The sequence below is a fragment of the Euprymna scolopes genome, chromosome 26 (assembly GCF_053919585.1).
Source record: "Euprymna scolopes isolate OS-2025 chromosome 26, ASM5391958v1, whole genome shotgun sequence".
Classification (NCBI taxonomy): Eukaryota; Metazoa; Mollusca; class Cephalopoda; order Sepiida; family Sepiolidae; genus Euprymna; species Euprymna scolopes.
In genome coordinates, this window is record NC_136507.1 from 108,718,039 (window position 1) to 108,741,697 (window position 23,659).

The 23,659-nt window shown below is 31.6% G+C and overlaps 1 protein-coding gene across 1 annotated transcript in view; it reads left to right on the forward strand.

Annotated features, from left to right (window-relative positions):
- Window positions 1–23,659, forward strand: part of LOC145248359 (guanine nucleotide-binding protein-like 1) — a 342,841-nt gene that overhangs the window by 145,132 nt on the left and 174,050 nt on the right. Inside the window, exon 5 of the mRNA XM_080110280.1 lies at window positions 21,417–21,557. Within this exon, the coding sequence (XP_079966406.1) occupies window positions 21,417–21,557 (141 nt within the window). The remainder of the gene's footprint in view (window positions 1–21,416; window positions 21,558–23,659) is intronic.

A 23,659-nucleotide genomic window follows, 5' to 3' on the forward strand; every position in this document is an offset into this window, starting at 1 on the left:
TGAGAATTTGTTGTTAACGTTATTTACCTGTAACATTAAAAGTGATTTGTTCATTTTTCATTGTTAGATGAATTTCGCTTGCGACGTCGTCATCATTTCCGTTAGTCGGTTCAAATATAGAAATGCAGAGAATTGTTTGCACTTTGTCTGTTAGACCAAATAAACAAGTGCTCTTGTCTTTCCTTGTTCGCAGTTACCTATATGATCCCCCTCTTCCTCATCCCCCTCCTACTTACATACCTGAGTTTTGGCTTTACGATCCTTTCTTTGACATCGCCTCCTCCTTTACTCGCTCTCTCTCATATGTAGACGTCATTTGAACCATCATTCTCTTCGTCTGTCACGTTCGCTAAACCAGTTTTAAACTCTCTGCATCTCTCTGTTTTAACCCCCCCTCTTTCTCTTTCAACTATTTTATACTCTCTTTCTTTTACTTTCTATTTCTCCTTTAATTTTTTTTCATACAGGGTGGAATAATAAATTTGTCTTATTCTAAAACTTTTATTGAAAAAAATCAATTCGAGTAACTTGATTATGTAGTAGAGCTGACATCTATTCAATGTAGCCGCCTTCAGTCTACATCACCGCCTCAATACAGATCTGGAACTGGGAGTATGCCTTTTCCATAAGCGCCAGCAGGAGCTCGGCAAATACTCAGTGGATGGTGATGATCAGGCTAGCTTTGGTGTTGTGACATATGATTAAACAAAGTAGTCCAGTGGGTTCAGGTCGAGGGTGAATGAGAAAAGGGTACAAAGTCGTAGTACTCCTTCTGAAGCCAAGTATGGGTCTCTTTGAACTTGTGGGCTGGCACCGTCCTGCTTGTCACACCCAGGGTCTGCCAGCACCTACCTGATTGCATCAGGGGATCACCACACTCTTCAGCACATCCAGGTACATTTTGGTGTTGACTTTCAAGCCGACTTTGAAGATGTAAGGATGCATAATGTGGCCTTCACTTGGAACCACACTAAAGACCATAACCATAGCTGGAAACTTTGTTGAGCTATGCCCTCAAGTGTTGAACCATCCGGATTTGTATTTTGAGGGCGCTGGCAATGGTCTTGTTGTCATAACTTGGATCGGTAGAGAGCATGAGTTGTAGAGTGATGCTCGTTAAACATTGTGTCACTTTTAGACATGATAGGAGGCTCCTATCGTTTTGAGATTTGTAGATGGTCTGCAAGAAAAAAAGAAAACCGGTTTTCATCAAACAGAAAATGGAATCATTTCGTCTTTTCTATGGCGATAATTTTATCGTTCCACACTGTTCTTTCGTTCTCTTTGTCTTCTTTCTCCATTTAAACATTTGCAACAAACACTTGTTTAGTTGCAACCACTATCAACAGTTTTCCTTATTCTCTATCCGTGCTTAAAACTCGAAATTTTCATGAGTAAAGCTTCTCTGCTAGAACTGCTCGTCTGTGGAACATAGTGCTGCAGATCTGCTTCCCAGCTGACGACAAAATGATCGTTTTTAAGTCCAATGTAAACAGGTTCTTGTTGACTCATTCTTAATCATCACTGTAATGTCTAACCCTTATACTCGAGTGGCCTCTGAGTCTTGATAGGTGGTGATCTTGTAAAAAAATATTTTAAACATTTCCTTACCGTTGTTTCTCTTTCTGCATTTTATTCTCTAATTTTTGTGCTCTCCTCATCTTTCTTTCACTCTCTCTCTTTCAAGTATTTTATGCTCTGTCTCTCTTCCCTATCCTCTCACAGTCTCTAATTCGCCCCCCCCCACACTTTCTTCCACTCTCATTCTACTTTCTTCATCCATTCTTTTCCTACTCATTATTTCTTAGTTTCTTCATCTAAACCTTTTCTTTCCTCTCTTAATTGCCCTATCCATCTCTGTGTCTGTCTGTCTCTTTTTTTTCTTTCTCTTCCATGCTTTTTATCTTTTTTATTCCACCCCTTCAATTTAACTTTCAACATCCGTCATAAATTGAAGATCTCATTTCAAAACCCTTCCGTGCTAGACATGCAAATATTGCGACACTTAAAGTAAACTAATTAAGCATCTCATCCTCCATGTTTTTGTAATTTTGTAAAAGCAAAAAAAGAAACAAACAAAAACAAAAAAACACAATTCCCATCTATTGCACGTCTTGTCTCCTCTTTTCATTGAAATAGAGAATCTCTATTCAAATAATAGTGTCTTTTCTCACGACCTGACCACTAAACACAGGTACACATTTTTCTGTGGTTTTCCAAGAATTTTAACCAATTTTTTCACACACACACACACACACACACACACACACACACACACACACACACACACACACACACACACACACACACACACACAATGTTGCAGCAAAATCCGACATTTTAAGAAAAGAAAGTAAAATAGAAAAAAATAAAATAAAATAAGAGACCCAACAGTTTATTTCACAACAGTTAGTTACACACGACATTATTTTTCAATGTAACTGCTGCTGGCAGTCCAAAGTGAGTCCCACGTTTCGATGACCATATCGTTGTCTAAAGCGTGAATGCCTTTATGATGGCAGCATTCAAATAATCGATGGTGTTATGGGTGTGCTTGTTTGTCTTGGCTTCAATCATGCGTCAGAAAAAATAATGAAGGTGGTTACAGTTTTTTTAAGGAGGGGAGCTACAAGTCTAGTGATAAGTGGTGAGGAATATTGTTGAATAGTCACGGGCCATCTTGGTCTTGTGTGCAAGAGAGGAGTCCTGCTGAAAAATGTGGGGGTGAGCAGCGACGATCTTGTTCATCCATGTCTGCATCATGCTCTTCAGCATCTTTGGGGGAAGATGATATGTCATTCACTGAAGATGGCACAAATGATTATGATGGAGGAGGGAAACCTTGTGTGCTTCACAATGGAAGGTCTTTGAAGATCCACCTGTTCTACCTGTTCAAGCTTCTTTTCATCAGAAAAGCTTATTAGTGTCCTGACAGACCTGTGCTTGATCTCATTCAGCAAAGCTGCCAACCTTCATTGACTTTTTTGAGGCATTCATGCTGTTAACGCAGTGAGACTTGTGTTAAAATAAGTAACCAATGTCCGTCTTTATTGTTTGGTTGATTGTCGACTTGTGACAGCCCATGTCAGTAGTGATCTTAACGTAGATTTGGATGTCAGGCTAAAATATATATTCATTAAATTATGAGACCTGAAATGTGTGTGTGTGTGTGTTTTGCATCCGCATTAAATAAACATTATTTTTTTTGTTTGTTACTATTATATTATTTAATTAGTCTAACGAATTAAAAATTATATAACTGTTTCACAAAACAATTGGATTACAAAATTAGTCACAAAAATTAATTTTCATTTCTTTGTAAACAATTTAGTCATTTTTTTTCGGTTACTCATAAGCGACACTGGGTAGGTGCAGCTGGTATCTATTTTTTTTTCTCTCTCTCACACACACACACACACACACACACGTGTGTGCGTACAAGATTCACTCCTAAATTAATTAATCCAGCATTCTGAATTTTGGAACCCAGCTGCTAGGCATAAGTGCTTTCAGGGTAGGCTATACTCGTATTTAGTTGAATTTCGGTTTATACAAAAGTAGTACCTCTTTATGAAAATTCTGACTCTTCCGATTTTTATGAAATTTTAACAAAAAGTGTTAGACATCTATAAATATAAAAGCGAAAATGTATGTATGTGTGTTCGCTTTTTCTGTGTGTCTACAAAAGGCTTTTTTCAGAGAAGCGGTCGCTTGTTTCACAACTTTTGAAAACTTTTTATATCACATATAAATCGTAATATCTCAGTTAACAACGAAACTCGCCTGTCTATTTAATTTGCTCGATTTCGGGAAGATAAATATTCAACATTTGTCGCTCGCCGCATGTGGGTTAGTCTTTTCCTATAACATCTTGGGAAAATTAAAAAAGCGTTCAGCAGTAAATACTATCCCACAGTCAAACTTGACCTCATTAACTCATTAAAACAGGCACCTGCTAAATCCAACTAATTAAATAAATTCAAACATGTTTCCGTTAGCATGTCACGGTGGGGAAATGGTTAACGTCGCACGTTTTTTTTTTTTTTCACACTTTAATTTACAATTTTGCCTCAAGGGTTCGGGTTCGATCCTCATACTTACTTTTTTTTAACCCCCCCCCCACACACCTCCAAACAACGCCGGGTACCCCTCGCTAGTCTATAATATAAATCTCACCTGTCTGTTTAAATGTATGTACGTTTGTATGTCTGCCTAAAACTTTCGACAGAAGCAACAGATTTTCACGAGATCAGTATCATTTTGAAGCTTCACTCTTTGGACGACAAATATAAAAAAATTGGCTAAAAATATTAATTCATTCACCTTCAACTGGGCACTTTTCTACAGGGAGGGGTTGCTTATTTCCTCGATATTTTCGAAAGTCATCCCCTCTTTTTGATTGACTGGAGAGAGATAGAACTACAGTAATTAATGCAATAAATAAAGAAAATTGCTGATATCACATAATAGATATAGGTGGTATGTAAAGTTGTTAAGGAGTTTCCCATGTTAGGTTATGGGTATGTGTTCAATATGTACGACCCTATGCACCTTTTGTATCAAGACAACATTAGGGAAAAGAAGTAAAGGTATATGATCAAATAATCATATCGAATTAGGGGGCAATGAATAGAGATGAGGTTTTCTTGAAATAGAGAACTCTCTCTCTCCCCCGACATTTTCAATGTATTACTCTTTTCCTCTCGCGTCCCATTATTTCGCTTCTAATGTAGTTCACACTAGATGTTGCATCTCTAATACGTTATTTTGCTCCTTCTCTCTCTTCTGAGGAGAAGCATTAGCTTCAAAATATCTTGGTATAAAGAGTTTCCTTATCCTACACCCTAAATCTATATGCATTAGTATATATTTTTATATTGTCATTCTTTTATTTTTATCTCCTCTCTCTCTCACACACACACACACATATATATATATATATATATATATATATATATATATATATATATATATATATATATATATATATATAGGATAATAATTCTCCAAGTTCCAGATATCAAGTTTTCTAAGTTGGTCATTTATTACTTTTCAAAAAGGTATCTATTACAATATTGTTTCGTATTGCGACTAACAAGTCTGCAAAATTATGTTATTGCTGTATATTTAGTCATGTACTCTTCATATGTTTACCTTAAAGAACTTATAAAAATATAATTTTAAACAACTTACATAGTTCATGTAACCGACAGTCTGCTGTTTCTTTTTTTCAGTTACCATATATTTATATTGTATAGTTTTGATGCAAAGAATGTAATACTTGAAAAGGTTGTAACCAGAACTTCTCACCCAGCATAGATGACTACTTTAACTAGTTTGAATTCTTTTATCCTTTTTCTTTTTTAAACTTTATTTGTCAACTTTTATGACTTTTATTCAGTTGTTTTTGTCGTTTTTTTTTTTTCTGCAATTGTTGAACTGGTTACAAATAAAACAACTATGCGACTCAATCGAGACATTTTTTTGTTTGTTTTGCAATTGTTGGATATTGTTTCCACAATAGTTGTACATCTGTTACCCTCCTCCTCATTTATATATATATATATATATATATATATATATATATATATATATATATATATATATATGTTTGCCAAATAAATGTAATGAGAAAGTGTTTCCTCTTCCATTGACTTTTTGAAACATTTTCAATACACGTTTATATACTCACATGTGTGTATATAGAGACACATGAACAAATACACACACACACACACACACACACACACACACACACACACACACACACACACACACACAGTATACTAGCAGGGACCCCGACGTTGCCCAGGATTGAATGATGATCAACGAATATTTCACACTCCTATATCTTTATTGTCATCAAAATCCATGAAATCGCCCGGGAGGAAGCTTCACATGCCTCCATGCAGTAACTTAGTTCAAAATATATGTTATTCTACATTGCACTCTAGAGAACCTACTGATTCTTTTATAAAATTATTTTATGTAAAATTCTTTCCAGTTAACAAAAAACAAAAGCATTAAGAAATTTACGCGCAGGGTTTGAACCTACAGATCACATCATGCAAAATAAAACAAAAAAAAAACACATAAATTTTCAAGTTTTATAAAATTCTTTGCAGTTAATGAAAAAAAATTAAGAAGTTTACATGCAGAGTTTGAACCTACAGACCACGTCATTCAAAAAAAAAAAAACAACAAAAAAAAAAAACGCGCTATCAACTTACCCGCAGTAGAATTTTTACTATTATTGTTGTTAAGCAACAACATGCCTTTACCGATGATAGATAAATTAAAATAATGGTTTCCATTATCATGTATCGGTAATTATCGGGGGTATTCTGAGACAAAACTAGTATGATCACTCCCAGACTAAAGTTCTGTAAATTTTAAAGAATATCTGTTCAGCTGTTTCGGGGTCTATAAGGAATGAACTTACACACACACACACACAGACAAAGTTGCATTTATATAATTGTAGAGATAGAGATATTTATGCACACATAATAAATATACATGTATAACATATTTCTGTGCAGATATATGCATATATATTTACAACATATATCCTCATACACACACACACACACACACACACACACACACACACACACACACACACACATGTAATATCCATAAACAACAATCAATGTAATTACTGACGGTCAAATAAGCTGAACAACAAAGCTCCCCCTTTTCGCTGCATCTTTTTATTGTGAAACAAGTTTTCCTTTCAACGTCTGCCAAGTTTTCTTCTTTCATTTGTGTTGTTTGATTTATTCATTTTGAAACCTGAACATCGAACTCGAACCCATAAAACACGCATTCCATTCACGAAGTTCCCCTGTTATTGATCAATACGTTTCTATATATAGGTGGCCTTTCTTACATGGAGAATATCTTTTAAAACATTCTTTGTTTCTATATCAATGTAAATGAAAGCCAGTGTGGCTATGTGTGTGTGTGTTTGGAAAACATTCTGACAAGCAGTTATGATATTGGTTGGGACTATGATGTTGACTAAAATAAAATAACTTTAGATATAAAAACATACTTTATTCTTTGATTATTTAAAATTGACATTGGAAAATGAAAAATTTGAAAAACCTTTAAGTGACGAATGTAATGATAAAATCATTTTTTATTTATGTTTTTTTTTGTCCGATATTTCACTAGTAAATAGCCTCATCAAGGTAGGAAGTCTGATCGGTAAGTTTTTTTCTTTTCTTCGTTTAGGTGTTATGGTGGAGGCAATGTCTCAGAGTAGAAGAAAAATAGAAATGCTTGTCTTGTTTCGGTAAAATTATTTTGAGCTGAGACTTTTGCAATTAAAAGATTTTTTTGAAACATGACTTTTGTTTTCGTTTTCCCCATTTTGTTGGCATTAGCGGAGGGGAGGAGGACTAGCCTCTCGTTGGGACAGAAAATGTCCGGTAAAAGTCAAGTTGTGCTTTAATGAAGAAATGTAACATAATAAGATTCCTTTTAATAATTTGGTTGAAAAGAGGTGTAAACCAAATTATTTTTCTTTTATGTTCTTTTTTAGGTTTGTTCATCCTTAATATAGTTTCAATGTATTCTAGTTGAGCCTTTTCATAACCGCTTTTTTTAAGGGTGAAAGTTCTTATGGTTGTCAAAAGTTTCTTTGGTTGAGAAGTTAAAGCTAATTCTTATGATGATAGATTTGGGGATGTGTTTGATGATCGACTTTGGGTGGTTAAAGAGTGGGCGAACATAAACTTTTTTCTTTTTACTTGGGAATCACCACTTATCAAGGCCTGAAAGCCACTCGAGGATAAAGGTTAATGAATGCAAGGTGGTAGTGTAGTAATTGTTAATGGTGCAAACTTCTATATCTTTAGTGAGGTTATATAGTATATGCAACTCAACTAAATTCGTAATTTCTACTGAAGCAAGGAAGTCCATGGAAACATTAAATGGTGACATTTGATTTTCTTTTAAACCCAGTGTTTATTTCTACATTTTTGAATATCTTTCGTCATAAGAGATATCAAAAAGAAAAGAAGCAAAGTCGATAACATCATTGAAGAGTTCTTTTGTGTTGAAGGAAAATTTATTCTTATTTTTATACTAAAAAAATCAGCCAATAGTTTCAGCTGTATTCATCCACTGAATGAGTTTATATGTATTTTTATAATTTGAGAATGAATTCTTTCTAAATTTGTTTTTTTTACTAATCTTTCCAATTTATGGTCAAGTGGAGTTAATTAGTTTAGTAGTATTGGTGAAATCAACTTTGTGGTCTTTTAGGAGAATATAGGCCTCCTTATTTTATTTTCTAATTTATTAACTTTGTTACTAATGTTGAGCTTTTCAGTTATAACTTTACTATCAAGGTTAATTTTTTTCATCAAGTCAACATTTGCTTTTTTTGTAATATTTTGTTCTAATAGTTTAAAACATTATTTTTTGTTATTATTATTATTATTATTATTATTATTGTTATTACTACCTTATTTATTATCATTATTATATTTTTTAATAATATTATTATTATTATGGTTATTACTATTAAGTAGTGTAGTTGGGGTCATATCAGCATGTATATATTATCGAGTGTGTAGAATGAATCAACTGTATTCCTAAATTGAATATCTATCTCTGACATAAATAATATTTAGTTATTTGCAATAACAATGACAATCGTTCTACATTCCTAGGATTTCAATATGTATTATTTTTTAACTTTTCTTACTTGGTTCGATTCTAACCTTTTCCAAATATAATTTATAACTTATCTAGTTTGCTCTTTTACTTACTGGGGTCTGTTCATTTTTACATAACAATATTATTATCTTTGTTGTTGTTATTATTATTATTATTATTATTATTATTATTATTATTATTATTATTATTATTATTATTATCTTTTCTTATATGTATATATATATTATATATATATTATTTATATATATTATATATATATTATTTATATATATATTATATATATTATATATATATTATATTATATATATTATATATATTATATTATATATATATATTATATATATTATATATATATTATATATATATTATATTATATTATATATATATATTATATATATATATTATATATATATTATATATATATATTATATTATATATTATATTATATATATTATATATATATTATATATATATATATTATATAATATATATATATATATATATATATATATATATATATATATATATATATATAAAATGGACTCATTTTTCCCCTCCAACTTTGACCTTAATATGATTAAAAATCATGACATTACATGCAAATGTAATGCATACAGACTGTATCACATTATCTGAGGTTTGCTATAGGCCTGTTACCTCTACAGTTCCTCGACAATGGTTTGGTACATTCCTATATTTTTCCCGGTGAGATTCCACTGCCAAAATCGCTTAGATTCAATGGAAATTGCAACATCTTTTCTCTGTATTAGATTCCTCCTTTCCCCTCTCCCCATTTACACCGCAGCGGATGCTTTCACAAGGAACACTACGAGGAAACACCGGTTTGGAATCGTACAAGGTTACTTATGCCGTTTCTTTTCTTTTCTTTTTTTATTTATCTTTTTCCCCTGATGTATGCTTTTTGTTTTTTCCGTAATAAAATAGAAATAAAAAAAAAAAAAAAAAAAACAACAACCGCGAAAACGCGATTACTATTATTGCTTTCTTTTTTTCGTTAGTGTAGGACGCAATCTGCGAGCCTAACCGGATTTTACTTCCGGTTTTAACGACTCTAACCGTGAAATCTAACAATGACCTTTATTTATTAGTACTTCAACTCAACATTTATTTTTACACAAAGAGTGCAACGCAACGATATCGTGAATTACCTTGCATTACACTTAAATTAAAACAAATGAATTCATATATTTTAAATCGTTTTTTATCACCAGTACTCTTCAACTGGCAAAATCATTAACTTGATTTCAATGTACATATTTACACTCTGGTGCCTTCTTGTAAGACATTCGATGTTAATCTCCCTCCTGTGAGAGGAAGATGCGACACAAGGTCGAGAAAAGCCAAAATGCTAGAGGAAAAGAGACAAATGGCATAGGAATTCACCTTAATAGTGTACAAAAATTGACCTATATTTTCGACGCAGACAAAAGTCTAGACACTGTCTGAATGCATTTCCTGTCTGCTTTTCCTTACTCGCACCCACTATGATATTATAATATATTTGTTTGTTTGTTTTTGTTTTTTTTTGTCTTAGGATGTTTATGATCTATAATTTTAAATTTGATAGTTTTCTGGGTTTATAATTGTAATTTTATTATTACGATTATTATTATTATTTTTATTTTATTTTAATGTTATTGATGTTATTAGTTGTATTGTTTCGTATTTATATTTTTTCATATTTTCATTTTATTCTCTCCTTTTTTCTTCTTTCTTTTTCACATATATTAGATGCTGTTAGCTTATTTTATTTTTAAATGACGCGACCTCCTGATTAAATTTGTGCTGGAAACTTCTTTACAATTTTTATTACTTTTGTATAAGCAATATCACCTGAAGAGGTCACCAGTTTCTTGTAACTGGTTAACTGAAACATACTCATCAATGTGTAGCGACTGCTTATGTAAAAACAAATAAAAAGTATATCTTGCTCTACTTTGGTATTGAGCACTTTTGTATAAACCTCGTTAAAACTTCATTGGTTGCTTCACCTCTGGAAAATATTATATATATTTGTATATGCTTATGGGAGCAAGAAGGGGGGAGTATTTTATTTTTGTCTGTTTTAAACCAAGAGAACCAGCCTAACTGTTCTAGTTTTATTTCCTGGCTTTTGAAATGTCTACTCCTTTGTTAATGAAGACAAAAGTATCTTCTCTCTAGTGATTGGAGAATTGGGGTTGTAGATGGGGGTTTAATCGTTTGGCTCAACACAAAAATTGCTGTATATTGATCATTTCAACCTTCGTCATGCCTTCACCCACGCATACAGAATCTAAGATATTCGCAAAGTGTCTGCTTCTAGAACTCCCTCGATACCCGTTTTAATAATAGGCACATAAGTTGCATACTTACTAGCTTTTTGTTTGAAGTAGAAATTTCACAAATTATATGGCTACAAGATCATGCCCCCCTGCTTGGAATCGGTAACCTTTACATTTTTGTTTTGGTCTGCGGTCATCTAGTTCAGGTCTGTATATTCAAAGAATATAGTTTTGTGTAAAGAATTTCTGAGATTTATAGAAGTATGCATTTTTGAAATTCTCAAAGGATGGATTATCAGAATGCAATATTGTTGTGTAATGATATCAACATTTTTACAAAATGGCCGCGTTTAAATATTTAATCAACAGTAAAAACATTTGTGCTAATCCAGTATTTTATGGATCAGGAAATTTTTTCTTTTACTAATGAGTCACCATTTATCAAGGCTAAAAGCTACTTAAGGATAAGGGATAATGATATGGATATCTTTGTCAGTTGAATGAAAAAGAATAGGAGGTGACAGTAACTAAGTGGTTAATGACACGGATTGAAAGCCTCTGCGTCCCAAGTTCAAATCCAGTTTGTTTCACAGAAACACTTTCATCAAACCCACATTTGACCTTGTGTCTGATCCCACGGAAGAAGAGATAAATAAAATAAATAAAAAATTATGGAAGGATCAAAAATGATTAATAGCATGAACAGAAGTTGATTATGAAAAGTGTTTATAATGAATATTCGTTGGCATTGAATGTGAAAACGATCATGCTGTAGTCTGCAGGGAAACAATCTCTAGTAATGTGTTCCAACCTCAAAATAATGACAAAATGCACAGAAAAGCAACAAAAAACAGTTCATTCCAGAAAATTAACATCTATGTTGATGTTATTTTGTAACGTTAAAACTAGTAATTAATTTTGGTTTGGTATGTTTCAGTGTGGACTATATGGCGTTAAATTAGCATTTCGTTGTTATAGTAAGTTTGTTTTTTTATATTTGTAAAATTAATTCAGGAAACAAATATATTTTTTCTCTTTGAATAAAATTGAAATAAAAATTATTAAAAGAAAAAAATTAATTTGATTAAAAAAAAAAGAACTTAAAAATAACCATGTTTATTTAAAATGCAACATAAAAACAGACAACAACACTCGGTCGTCAACGAGATTATATTTTCATATTGTTTTTCTTAATTAAAAAAACTTTAAAATATTTTTAAATTTTTAATCCTTAAAAAATTAATTAGAAAATGATTAACCAGAAAGAGTTTTTCAAAAATATGATTTTTCCTTAAAAAACAGTTGAAGTGATATAAATATTAAAAACTTTGAACTGTGTTTATTTAAAAGACAACACAAAAACAACATTCAGTCATCCACAATGAAATTATATTTTCATATTGTTTTTCTTAATTAAAAGAAAAAATAACTTAAATTAAGATTTTAGTCCTTAAAAAATTAATTAGAAAATAATTAACCAGAAAGAGTTTTTCAAAAATATGATTTTTATTAAAAACAGTTAAAGTGATATACTTTCATATTGTTTTTCTTAATTAAAAAAAAAAAAGTTATAAAATCTGTTGCGGACCAGGATATAATAATACCCTAACTCGCCACAAGAAAATAATGAAATGAATAGAATTGAAGGAAACAAAAACTCAATTGATGGATAAGATAAACGTCGTTTATTTACTGTTGAAAGAATGAATGTTTTAGATATAACGTGTTCATGTCCGCTGTGGTGTAACCATCATTCTTTGCGGGACTGGTGTTGTAGAAGGAAAAAGGAAATGTGTTTTCATCTCACGTTCGGGTCACTATCGTTTGTTCGCGCGTGGGAAGAGAAGTGAGTAATGTAATGGAACGAGAAATAGCAGTCCATCGTGTAGACAAAGAAAAGGATAGAAGGTTGACATCAGTTAGCAGTCAGCTACGCGAAGGTGTTCTCAGGGACCAGTTGTATACATAGAGAGAGAAAGAGTGTAAAGGTGTACATACGGTCTGTAAGCTTTTTGTCCCACATAGTAGCAAGTGATGTGAGGTACGCGCGGGAGGTTGGTCTGAAAAGAAAAAGGTTGGAAACAGCTTGTCTCTTCCTTTTATAGGTGTTTCCGGTGTGTCCTTTGTGCATGTGTGGATTTCCTTTGAAAGGGGAAGTGACGTTGTCCATGCATGCGTGTATGTGAGTACATGTGTGTACATGAGTGTATGTACGCGAACGTGAATATATGTACGTGTGTGGACGTGGGCGCGTATGTTTGTGTGCGCGTATGTATATGACAAGTAATATAGCTTGAAATGTGAACGCAAGTTTTTGTGTGAGACTAGACAAGGCTCGCGCAAATCTTTATAAAAATGCTTACTGGCATGCTTCACACTGAATTATCCCTCTGCCGAATCAACCACACTGTTGAATCGGCTATGCCATCGAATTGATTGACCTGAATCAGCCATCCCATTGGCAGCACCAAAATGGTCATGTCGAAACGTTCCATTCTCTAATAATACATCTTTAATAACTAGCGTGACCCAGGAAAATTCCACAGTGATTTCTACATTAATGTGTGTCATTTACTGTTACTAATAATATTCCTTTTGAAATAATGTTTGTCAGAGTAACATTACTATCAGGAAAAAAAATGACTCTTCATGCATAAAAATAATTCTTATAATCAGTGATATTTTGCTAAATACTAGCGGGGGAGACGGCCTTACCGATCGTAAAATATGCTTGAATATATTTTAATGCATGCAAATTTCATAATTATTTTTACGGAGCCAATTCTTAATTAAATATATTGTACCTAATATATAATACTGATTTCAAAAGTAAAAAAAAAAAAAAAAAAAAAAAAATGACTTAGGTGCTATCAGCTAGAATCGAAACCAAAACATTTAGTCCTCCAGCCATGTTACTTACTGTTTGAGCTAACCTAACAAATAAGTAAGAAAGTTTTAAAATTAGACCACTTTTAACTATGCTTATTTTTACGCATGTGCAAACTAATATGTTGGCAAGTGAAAATGAATATTTTGCTTTTCAACTTGCCAACTTCTGTACGCGTTATTCATCCATCCAAACAAAGATTTTACTTGTTAGAAATCATCTTTGGTGTATGAGTACTAGGGCTATGACAACAGCATATTCTTTTCATTGTTTTGACTTTCAAGTATATATCCAACACAGTTAATCAGCCAAGACCCACATCACTCTATATAACAGCATGTAATATATCAACGGATACACATTCGAGAGTCAAAACAATGAAAAGAATATGCTGTTGTCATAGCCCTAATGATTACTATTTCCTGTTAATTTCAGTGTTATGTAACCAATAGTTTGAGAGTTTGTCAATTAAATATTTACACACAGGCAGACAGACATGCATACAGCTACTGTTTTATTTATATAGAAATAAAACGAATATGTCTTTTGTTTATTTATTAAAAATTGTAGCGATTTAATTTTTTTCTTTAAGCAATAAATATTTTTTTTTACCATAAAATAATTGTCAGCCAAATATTTTTCAAATCAATAAAAACGAATATCATTTTTTTTTAAAATTATTTACTATTGTACAGTTTAGTGAATGAGAACTTCTGCGATCTCATTTTGTATTGTGTTCTGCAGTCCTGAACGTGCTGCCTCAGAGTTGTGAGTAAACATGTATCACTGTCACATTTTTTCGGAGTTCTGTATTTTCTAACTATCATGATGTTCCTTTTTTGTTTTATGCTTAGTAACCTCTGTCTATTGATAACGGTTTTATCACCATGGCTTAAAAAGTTAAAAAAAAAAAAAAAAGAAAAAAAAAGTTCTTTTCACATGAATGAGTATCAATTACTGTTAACAATGATAGATTCTTTATGAATTTTTTTTTTTAATAATAAAATAATTTTTTTTAATAATAAAATAATTTTTTTTTTAATAATAAAATAATTTTTTTTTTAATAATAAAATAATTTTTTTTAATAATAAAATAATTTTTTTTTTAATAATAAAATAATTTTTTTTTTAATAATAAAATAATTTTTTTTAATAATAAAATAATTTTTTTTTTAATAATAAAATAATTTTTTTTTAATAATAAAATAATTTTTTTTTTAATAATAAAATTTTTTTTTTTAATAATAAAATAATTTTTTTTTAATAATAAAATAATTTTTTTTAATAATAAAATAATTTTTTTTTTAATAATAAAATAATTTTTTTTTAATAATAAAATAAAAAAAATTTTTAATAATAAAATAATTTTTTTTTAATAATAAAATAAAAAAAAATTTTTAATAATAAAATAATTTTTTTTTTAATAATAAAATAAAATTTTTAAATAATAAAAAATGTCCCTATGAATCAATACTATTAATAAGATTGAATCTTTTTTTCATAAAAATAATTGTCATGTTCAGTTAAATATTATTAAATAAACAAAACGAATTTATCCGATAAACCCGACAAGCAGCAAAATCCCACCCCTTCACAGTTGAGATCCCTAGATGTAAGAGAGCCTTCTACTCCAGTAGTTTTTTCCCCAGAACCGCTGGACTTTGTAGTTCCCTTCCGAGTTTCTGCTTCCCCAACTGTACTGACATGCAGAAGTTCAAGTGTAACGTGAACCGACATCTTGCTGCCCAACTCCCCACATAGTACCCCTGTAACTTATGTTCCTGATAGTAGCCCCCTACAGCAAAGTGGCAATGTGCCTTGTTTGGGGTGAAATTGCAATTAAAAAAAACAAAATCTTATTTAAAATTATCACAATATAATTTTGTCAACAATGAAAACGTTTTTGCTAATGAAAATTCAGCAGACAGTTTTTTACTAACTTTAATCATTTTTTGCCAAGATTTTCTTAATAAAAATGTGAGATTATTTATCTAAAAACACGTATTTAGGCAATAAATCATATTGCAGTGCATGTAAATTAATTTTAAGTTGAAAAAACAACATATTTGAATCAGATTTTTTTCTTCCCCCCCCCCATAACAAAAACGTTTGCTCTTCACACAAGCAACGTTCCTTCTGTTTTTGTTTTCACCACCAACAAAATCCCACGCAAACAAAATGGCGTCCAATAACCAAAAAGACGTTTGTCAAGCAAAACAATCCGTCTTTTATTTTACTACCTCAGACTCTCAACAGCGCTTACATTTGCATAATTACTTTATTCTTGTATCTAAAGCGTTTTAGGTTTACATGCCAAACATGGACGCTTATTTCAATATCTCCCCGCACTGTTACCGTAGAAAACTAATTCAACAAACAGAAATTTTGTATTAAAAGTTTAAATTCTGCAAACAAAAAATTTCAATAATTTTGTAATGTTTTAGATGCATAATTCATTTCAAGAACAAAACAAAACTATTTCAATTTAGACTTCATTAAGATTTACTTTGGAATAAAATGAATAATATAAGATAAATACATTGGTTGATTAATTTGGACAAGTAATGTATATAAAAAAAAAACTGTCTTTACTCGTTAGTCACAAGTATTTTGTGATATGTGATGTTTTTTTCCAATTCGGACATAATCCTGTATATATTATATTTCTTTTAGTCTATTTGTTCATACCACTTTTCCTCAGAAATTACTGGGACGATCGGGCTTAAATTTTCTATGGACATTATTTGTTATGATAAGACACACTTAACTAAATAATATGGTGTCCTTTTGAGTCATAGTTATGGATTAATAAGAATTAGTAATTAATGCAAAAGTGAGCACAAATTTAATCATATTTAACCATTAGTTTGCTATAAAGTACTGATTAACAGACTTAACTTTTGCTTATTCTTAATGGCTTGAAAGGTTTAGTTTGGTAGATTAGTTTCATTCTTCAAAATGTATTTTTTTTTTATATTATTAGAATCATTTGGATAACATTCATGCCAAATATATATTTTTATATTGTATATATTTTTTATATTATTAGAATTATTTGGATAACATTCATGCCAAATATATATTTTTATATTTTATATATTTTTTATATTATTAGAATCATTTGGATAACATTCATGCCAAAGTCCAATACCGGCTTCCATCTTATCTCGAAATTACTTATAACGGCACCAACTTACTTTCGGAAGAACCCCCCCCCCCATCAGCCTTTTCTTTTATATCGTAAGCTTCTTAAAACGTTACTAGCTTAAGTTCAGAATAAAATCACGATTTTCTTTTAACGGCTAATTTCAAAAAAAAATGTTTTGAACGCTACTAACTGAATTTCTTTCAATACAGTTTGCAATGTGGAGACGGAATTGTTTTTGTTGAGATAAGTGATTTCAATCATGCTTTTTATTTTAGATTTAAAATATTAACAACTCCATTTTATTTCAGTATTTAATTTGTGTATTTCTGTTTTATTAAATGCTAGCTTTTTTTTTTTTTTTTTTTATTTCCTCGTACATATGTTTATTTATCTACCGAGTTGATAGCAAAAATTACGAATTATACTCATTTTTAATTCGTGTGAGGGGAATCTATCACCATACTTTCCCTTAAACACGTCTGTTGGACTTTTATTAAGTACAATACTTAATAGTTTTTTTTTTTTTTTTTTTTTTTAATGGAGAGTAGAAAACGCATTGTGGATGCGTTATCGGCAGCTCCTGTTACTCTCGCTTCTTCTTATTTGTCCCTCAGTCCTCATTTTTTAAATGAGTGATTTTTCGGACAAAGGGAGAAGAAAAAGCTGTTTTCTAGGTTGGCAGTATTTTTGCGAACAGTTGGCTGAGATGGCGGAAATTTTCTGTTTCTATGTCTATCCTTGTAGCCATGTCACTAGTAAGGGTGCTGGAGGTAAACGTTTTGTCTGGGCTGACGTTATCCGCCTGATAGTCAGGGACCCGAACCTTGGATTAACCACTAAGGAGGCTGTCCTATCAGCAGGTGCAAAGTATTGGGGCTGCTGTATTGCCATTTGGTGAATGGATTCTGGACCATGCAGTAGCTTCTGGTGGGGCCTCTCGATGCCATACTAGTGGGTAATTGTTACGGCTTTACCTTATCATTAGCTACAAATAATAATAAAAAAAAATTCTTCGTTTCTTTTTCTCTCTTAATTTCCCCTCTCTGTCCTGCTCTAAGTAAATCTGTCGACCTAGTCCACAAATTCCAAAATTTCATCATGACAAGTTTCAAGAAAAAATACACGATTAAACCCGGTTCTCCAACTTCCAACATAGACCCCTACTACCATGTCTCCTTCTCCAACATCAGGGGTCTTCGTTCTAACCTTCCAGAGGTTGAAACCCAATTACAGGAGACTAAACCAGACCTTTTATTTTTAAGTGAAACTGGCATTGGACAGGGTATTTCCCTAGATGAGTTTGCAATTTCAGGATACTCTAACTTAACTTCTAAATCTGACCCCCAAGATCGCCATGGGCATGGAATATGTGCCTATATTAAAGATAGCTTTCCATGTGGGAGGGACATCTCCAGGGAAGATCCTAACTTACCCTATATGTGCTTCCGGGTTGCTTTAGCTCACACTACTGCATTTATATTTACTCTCTATCGCCCCCACAACAGCGGAGTTACTATCTTTCAAAGCATATCTGAGAAAATTGACCAAGTCCTTTCTACTTATCCTTCAGCTAACATTCACGTATGTGGAGACTTCAATGTTCACAACGTCGAATGGTTGACCCACTCAAACAAGACCGATGATGAGGGGAGGTTCTGTCATGATTTCTCCATTGCCTATGACCTCACTCAGATTGTTCAGGAACCTACCCATGTGCCCGATAATGACGGCCAGTATGCGAGCCTACTAGACCTTTTTCTCACAACTTGCCCTGAACTATGTTCAGTTTCTGTTCTGTCGCCTCTTGGATCTTCCGACCACTCTGTTGTATCAATTAAGATAAAAATGAAATGTAATAAGTCCCCAGACGTACCTCTTCATCGTACAGTATATCGATACACTAAGGCTGACTGGGATAGCTTCCGTACATTTATATCTGATCTACCTCTGCATTCCATGTTTAAAAAGGATGTGTCCTCTATAGTATTAGACCTAACTGAATGGTTAATTGTAGGTATTGACCATTTCATACCCTCTAAAAAGTTTCAGCAAAAACCTAACAGCCAGCCATGGTTCTCTCCAGAATGTGCTGCTGCCATTGCGCACAGAAATCACTTTTTCCACTGCTTCAAACGTAATAGATGTATGGAAACTAAAGCCGTTTTCAGGACTGCCAGCAACCATTGTAAGAAAGTAATAAGGAACGCAAGAGTGTTGTATGCTCAATCTGTTAAGTCCAAAGTAGCTGAGCAACGGCTTGGTTCCCACCAGTTTTGGCAAATAGCAAACAGAATCCTGAACAGAAGCGTGTACTCCATCCCAACTATTATCAATGGACCTGAGGTAATCTCGTCAGCATCAGACAAAGCCAAACTCTTTGTCAAGAACTTTGCAGCTAATTCTACCCTTTGCGACCAAGACCGCCAACCCCCAATATTTCCTCCTGTATCAGAAAACACGCTATGTGATATACGTATATCTGTACGTGATGTTGCCAAGCTAATCAAAAACCTTGATTCGAGTAAAGCAACTGGCCCTGATGGTATTCCAATTATAGTACTCAAAAAACTTCAACCTGAATTAGCGCCCATACTTACAAAACTGTTTAAACGTTGTCTTAAGGAGAATAGTTTCCCATCTCCCTGGAAAATCTCATCAGTATGCCCTGTATTTAAGAATTCAGGTGATCGCTCATCCCCCTCTCAGTACAGGCCAATAAGTCTCCTGTGCGTCATGAGTAAGTTGCTAGAATCTGTGTTAAATACAGAAGTAATCAAACATCTCAACAAAAATAACCTTCTTAGTGACACTCAATATGGTTTCCGTGCTGCTAGATCGACAGCAGATGTCCTTACAGTTATATCGCATAGGATTAGCAAATCTCTCGACGGTGGCAATCTTTCTAGGGCAATTGCTCTTGACATATCTAAAGCCTTTGATAGGGTATGGCATAAAGGTTTACTTCATAAGATCGCTAGCTATGGTATAGCTGGAAAAGTCTTCTCAATTATTAAATCATTTCTTTCTGATAGGTTCATAAGAGTAGTAGTTGGGCAAAAATCAGAAGCTCACAGTATTAATGCCGGTGTCCCTCAGGGATCCATCCTGGGACCAACTCTTTTCCTGATCTACATTAATGATCTTCCAAATCATATCCTTACATCATTTGTAGACATTTATGCTGACGACACTACCATTTATGGTAGCACATCTAAGACAGTAAACGACCAAGTTCTCTCCAATTCTCTCTCCTCTGTTCTTGAGCACGTAGTACAATGCGGAAAGGAGTGGCTGGTTACTTTTAATGCATCTAAAACCAAGCTTCTCTCTTTACATCATCAACATTCTAATCCACATTTGTCATCAATTGAAATGAATGGCTCTCGTCTTCAGGAGGCCTCAAGTTTTGACAAGCTTCTGGGCTTGACCATTACTCCTGATCTTAAATGGAACACATATATCAAATCTGTTGCCAAGGCCGCTGGAAAAATGGTGGGATCTTTCTATCGATCCAGTAGATATCTCACTGCTAATGCTATTCTCTACCTATATAAGAGCCAGGTACGTCCAAGGATGGAGTACTGTTGCCACATCTGGGCAGGAGCTGCTAGAGAGGACTTGTCCTGCCTTGATAGAGTTCAAAATAGACTTCGTAGCCTCGTAGGAGATGTCCTTTTCTCCTCCTTGCAACCTCTATCTCACAGAAGAGATGTTGCGAGTTTGTCTCTGATGTATCGTTATTTTCATGGAAAGTGTTCAACTGAGCTTCAATCTATGGTCCCCCCTCGCCAAACTTTCACAAGAAACACTCGTCTAGCTGTAAACACTATCAATAATTTCCCCCACTCTTTATCTGTGCCTAAACCTAAACGTAGATTCCATGAACAAAGCTTCTTTCTTAGAACTGCACGCCTGTGGAATTGTCTTCCGTTTTCCTGCTTTCCGGCTGACTACAATATGGATGTGTTCAAGTCTAAAGTAAATAAGTTCTTGATGAGCCGTTCCATATAAGTTATTAAATTTGCCAAATTTTCATTACTAATGATTACTATATTGACCAATTTCTACTGTACACTCTTTAACCCTTATCCTTGAGTGGCCTCTGGGCCTTGATAATGTGGTGATGCCTTTGTAAAAAAAAAAAAAAAAAAATAACATTCATGCCAAATATATATTTTTATATTTTATATATTTTTTATATTATTAGAATCATTTGGATAACATTCATGCCAAATATATATTTTTATATTTTATATATTTTTTATATTATTAGAATTATTTGGATAACATTCATGCCAAATATATATTTTTATATTTTATATTTTTTTTATATTATTAGAATCATTTGGATAACATTCATGCCAAATATATATTTTTATATTGTATATATTTTTTATATTATTAGAATTATTTGGATAACATTCATGCCAAATACAGTCCAACTGAGTTGAGTTACTTTGAATTAAACTTAGAGACATGGCGCCAACTTTGGAGAGTATTGGAAATGTCAGACATTATTCTTCTCATCACTGATATAAGGCATCCGGTGAGTAACCATTTTGTATTTGCATTTTTAAAAATTTGATTCCAATTATATACATATGGGTGATCCTTTTCAATTTTGTCATTTTCTTTTTTTGATGTCGTGGTCTAATCAGACAATATTTGTTGTGTAATGATTTAATCAGACAATATTTGTTGTGTAATGATTTAATCAGACAATATTTGTTGTGTAATGATTTAATCAGACAATATTTGTTGTGTAATGATTTAATCAGAAAATATTTGTTGTGTAATGATTTAATCAGACAATATTTGTTGTGTAATGATTTAATCAGACAATATTTGTTGTGTAATGATTTAATCAGACAATATTTGTTGTGTAATGATTTAATCAGACAATATTTGTTGTGTAATGATTTAATCAGACAATATTTGTTATGTAATGATTTAATCAGACAATATTTGTTATGTAATGATTTAATCATAAAATATTTGTTATGTAATAATTTAATCAGACAATATTTGTTATGTAATGATTTAATCAGACAATATTTGTTATGTAATGATTTAATCAGACAATATTTGTTATGTAATGATTTAATCAGACAATATTTGTTGTGTAATGATTTAATCAGACAATATTTGTTGTGTAATGATTTAATCAGAAAATATTTGTTGTGTAATGATTTAATCAGAAAATATTTGTTGTGTAATGATTTAATCAGACAATATTAGTTGTGTAATGATTTAATCAGACAATATTAGTTGTGTAATGATTTAATCAGAAAATATTTGTTGTGTAATGATTTAATCAGACAATATTTGTTGTGTAATGATTTAATCAGACAATATTTGTTGTGTAATGATTTAATCAGACAATATTTGTTGTGTAGTGATTTAATCAGACAATATTTGTTGTGTAATGATTTAATCAGAAAATATTTGTTGTGTAATGATTTAATCAGACAATATTTGTTGTGTAATGATTTAATCAGAAAATATTTGTTGTGTAATGATTTAATCAGACAATATTTGTTGTGTAATGATTTAATCAGAAAATATTTGTTGTGTAATGATTTAATCAGACAATATTAGTTGTGTAATGATTTAATCAGACAATATTAGGTGTGTAATGATTTAATCAGACAATATTTGTTGTGTAATGATTTAATCAGACAATATTTGTTGTGTAATGATTTAATCAGACAATATTTGTTGTGTAATGATTTAATCAGACAATATTTGTTGTGTAGTGATTTAATCAGACAATATTTGTTGTGTAATGATTTAATCAGAAAATATTTGTTGTGTAATGATTTAATCAGACAATATTTGTTGTGTAATGATTTAATCAGACAATATTTGTTGTGTAATGATTTAATCAGACAATATTTGTTGTGTAATGATTTAATCAGACAATATTTGTTGTGTAATGATTTAATCAGACAATATTTGTTGTGTAATGATTTAATCAGAAAATATTTGTTGTGTAATGATTTAATCAGTCAATATTTGTTGTGTAATGATTTAATCAGACAATATTTGTTATGTAATGATTTAATCAGACAATATTTTTTGTGTAATGATTTAATCAGACAATATTTGTTGTGTAATGATTTAATCAGACAATATTTGTTGTGTAATGATTTAATCAGACAATATTTGTTGTGTAATGATTTAATCAGACAATATTTGTTGTGTAATGATTTAATCAGACAATATTTGTTGTTTAATGATTTAATCAGACAATATTTTTTATGTAATGATCTAATCAGACAATATTTGTTGTGTAATGATTTAATCAGACAATATTTGTTGTGTAATGATTTAATCAGACAATATTTGTTGTGTAATGATTTAATCAGACAATATTTTTTGTGTAATGATTTAATCAGACAATATTTGTTGTGTAGTGATTTAATCAGACAATATTTGTTGTGTAATGATTTAATCAGAAAATATTTGTTGTGTAATGATTTAATCAGACAATATTTGTTGTGTAATGATTTAATCAGACAATATTTGTTGTGTAATGATTTAATCAGACAATATTTGTTGTGTAATGATTTAATCAGACAATATTTGTTGTGTAATGATTTAATCAGACAATATTTGTTGTTTAATGATTTAATCAGAAAATATTTG